At 34.8% G+C, this 2,738-nt stretch overlaps 1 protein-coding gene across 1 annotated transcript; it reads left to right on the top strand.

Annotated features, from left to right (window-relative positions):
- Positions 1-691: 691 nt before the first annotated feature.
- On the top strand, positions 692-1,726 carry LOC106677928 (BSD domain-containing protein 1). Its single transcript, XM_014416150.3, has one exon. It carries the CDS (start codon positions 875-877, stop codon positions 1,706-1,708), a length of 834 nt encoding a protein of 277 aa, XP_014271636.1. The 5' UTR covers positions 692-874; the 3' UTR covers positions 1,709-1,726.
- The last annotated feature ends 1,012 nt before the right edge of the window (positions 1,727-2,738 follow it).

Here is a 2,738-nt window from a genome sequence, read left to right as displayed (position 1 = left end):
TATGTAACTTTTTTTAAGTTATAAAGTTACTAATTAATTAGTAATTTATTTTGTTGAATAATACTAAATTTATAAATACAAATTTTTTTTAATATTTGACAATTTATTAGCACATATTTATGTACATATTTCGGATTTTTTAGCACATAAAAATCCTATCCCTATTAATGACTAAACGACTATCATGTCATTGTAATTTAAATTAGACCAAATTTATTTGTTTTAAATACAGTTGCAAGTATCAATAATAAATTTAAAACATGCTATAACTTTATTTCTAAAACACAGTAGGTTTTAAGATACGAAGCCAAGAGAATGGCTAATCTATCGTATGCATTTATATTGGCTCTAATTGTCAAAAATTGTTTGTTATAACAACTAAGTTTACTTCTCAAAAACTGTTATTTTGGGGAGGGGGGGATGTCATATGACCGGCCACATTGTAATTCTTTTCATCTCACAAGCTTGCAAAGACCGTTTCCACGACAGACTGACTCTTAACCCCAATCCATTGACTTGAGTATTAGCAGCACACTGCTACAGCGCTGGCCAAGAGACTTGATGTACTAATTTCTTCGAAACAAATATAATTTTTCATTTCTTCAACGAATAGCAAATTATAATTCGACCAAATTTTTTTTCTATTTTAAATTTATTATAAAAAAAAAAATTAAATGCACATGACGTTTGTTGATCAGGTGTTTATAGAGTAGCAAGATACGAGAAAAATCAAATTTTACAAATTGGTGTCCCGTTAAGAAAAATGTATTTTGATTTGATATAGTTTTATCCTAAAAGATGCTGCCGATCATGACAAGTAAGGTTTTTATTTCTTTAAAAATTCAAATTTGATCCATCCACAAAAAAATACAAAATGGCGGATAACGATTTTTGGCAATCCATGGTCAAAGCGGCCAAAACTAAAACTGCCCAAGTTGTCGAATCGGTTAAAAAGGACATCAACGACCTGTCTTCCACCGTCAACGCCAATGTCCTTTATTATTCTGATGTTGTGAAGCACGAAGCGTCCAATATTGTGGGTAATATTTCAGAAAGCTTAAGCTTGGGCAGAAGTCCGGATTCGATTCCCGGTAGGAGTCCGATGAGTTCCTTCAGGGATTTGTGGAGCCCGGATACGGTTCATGATGAAGTCAGTCCGATGATGATAGTGGACTCGGAGCCGGTTCCGATGACGGAGATCCAATATAGGCATCATCTCCTCGTAACGAACCCGAAGAACTTCACCGAAGGCTTCCCCGAAGACGAGCAACGTGATGTAGACGCTTGGTACGCGGCGGTCGATGCGAACTTCCACGACTTTGAGTACTTAGGCAAGCAGCTGTCCGAATGCCCTGCACTCGGGGACATGTACAGGAGGCTCGTGCCTGACGAGGTGACCCACTCGGAATTCTGGAAGAGATATTTCTACAGAAGGCATCTCATCTTGGACTACTACTCAGAGGATGATTACGACCTCATAAGAAATGCACAGGCTCCCGTGGAAGAAGATGAAGGCTCATCTCACAGTGATAGGAAACTGGAAACTTTAGAGAAGACTGCCGATGACTTCTTCACTGTTGAGATCGATAGCCAATATGGAGCATCGTCTAGCACAGCCGAAAATAATGACTGGGGCGTTGAATTTAATACTGAACGTCTTAAGGAAAAAAATGACCTCAGCTTAAGCGATTTAATATCGGACGACTAACTAAATTTTTTATTATTATTTGTGTTTTTTTCATAGTTAATACTTAAATTATTGTCACAAAAATGCTATAAACATTTTGTATATATTAATTCATATATATACTGAACTATTCAATGTTTTATAAATTTAGTAAGCTTTTCTGCTCTGTATTGACAGTAAGGGTATTCATGATGTGCTAAATGCAAAATGTTTTACCGTGTTAAATGTTATTAGTATAGGTTTGTTTGTAAACAGCCCTATTTAAAGTCATGTTAAATGCCCGAACCCGATATGATTCCTTCCATTATAAACTCCCTAACCACCCAAACCCACTAGTTTCTAACCTTGCTTCCTCTTCCATTCCTGGCAATCCTCCAATGCGCCTGAAAAGAAGATGGCCACGTGACCTTATATTGTAAAATGTTTTTAGAGTTCTACTACTGGGTAGTTTCTCTACATGCTGTATCATATCATTATCATTATGATCAAATTTACTAGTTGTATTTTTTATACAGTTGTAAATATCAATAAATAAATAAAATGCATAAAAGCTCCTAGCGGATTCTCTGAGCAACTTTTTTTGTAACATTTCCTTCAAAAACTTCTAACTTGTAACTGTTTGCATCTAAGTTTTGATCAAAGTAATTTATTAAACATGCCTCAATTGAAGGAAAAGTGGAAGTTGTGAAAGTATGGCCACTGTGTCTTGTCCATCTTCTAACGTGCGAGGAATAGAAACAAGATGAGTTAATTGACAACTTTCATTACATTATTATTATTATTGTCATACATTGCTTTATTAATTTTAAAAACATCCGAAACAATATTAACACTAACTACGAGCAAGCAATATTACATTGCTTGATCCTACAACAAACAAAATGGTGACGAGCTCAGCTTTCCTTGTATTAATATTATAAATTGAACAATAAAGTTGATTATTGTAGGATTTGGGCTTTTACTGAACATAAATCCGGTCTCTAATTACAGTAAAACAAATGAACAATGCTTTTCAAGGCTAATAATGGTTTCTCGCAATTTCTTCTATCGG

Source organism: Halyomorpha halys, unplaced genomic scaffold (genome assembly GCF_000696795.3).
Source record: "Halyomorpha halys isolate HHAL.00 unplaced genomic scaffold, Hhal_1.1 Scaffold114.1, whole genome shotgun sequence".
NCBI classification, from domain to species: Eukaryota; Metazoa; Arthropoda; class Insecta; order Hemiptera; family Pentatomidae; genus Halyomorpha; species Halyomorpha halys.
Note: the sequence above shows the minus strand (reverse complement) of the source record. Positions and strands in the feature narration are given on the sequence as shown.

Coding starts and splice junctions, on each gene's coding strand:
- LOC106677928 (XM_014416150.3), top strand. CDS start 875: ATGGCGGATAACGATTTTTGGCAATCCATGGTCAAAGCGGCCAAAACT.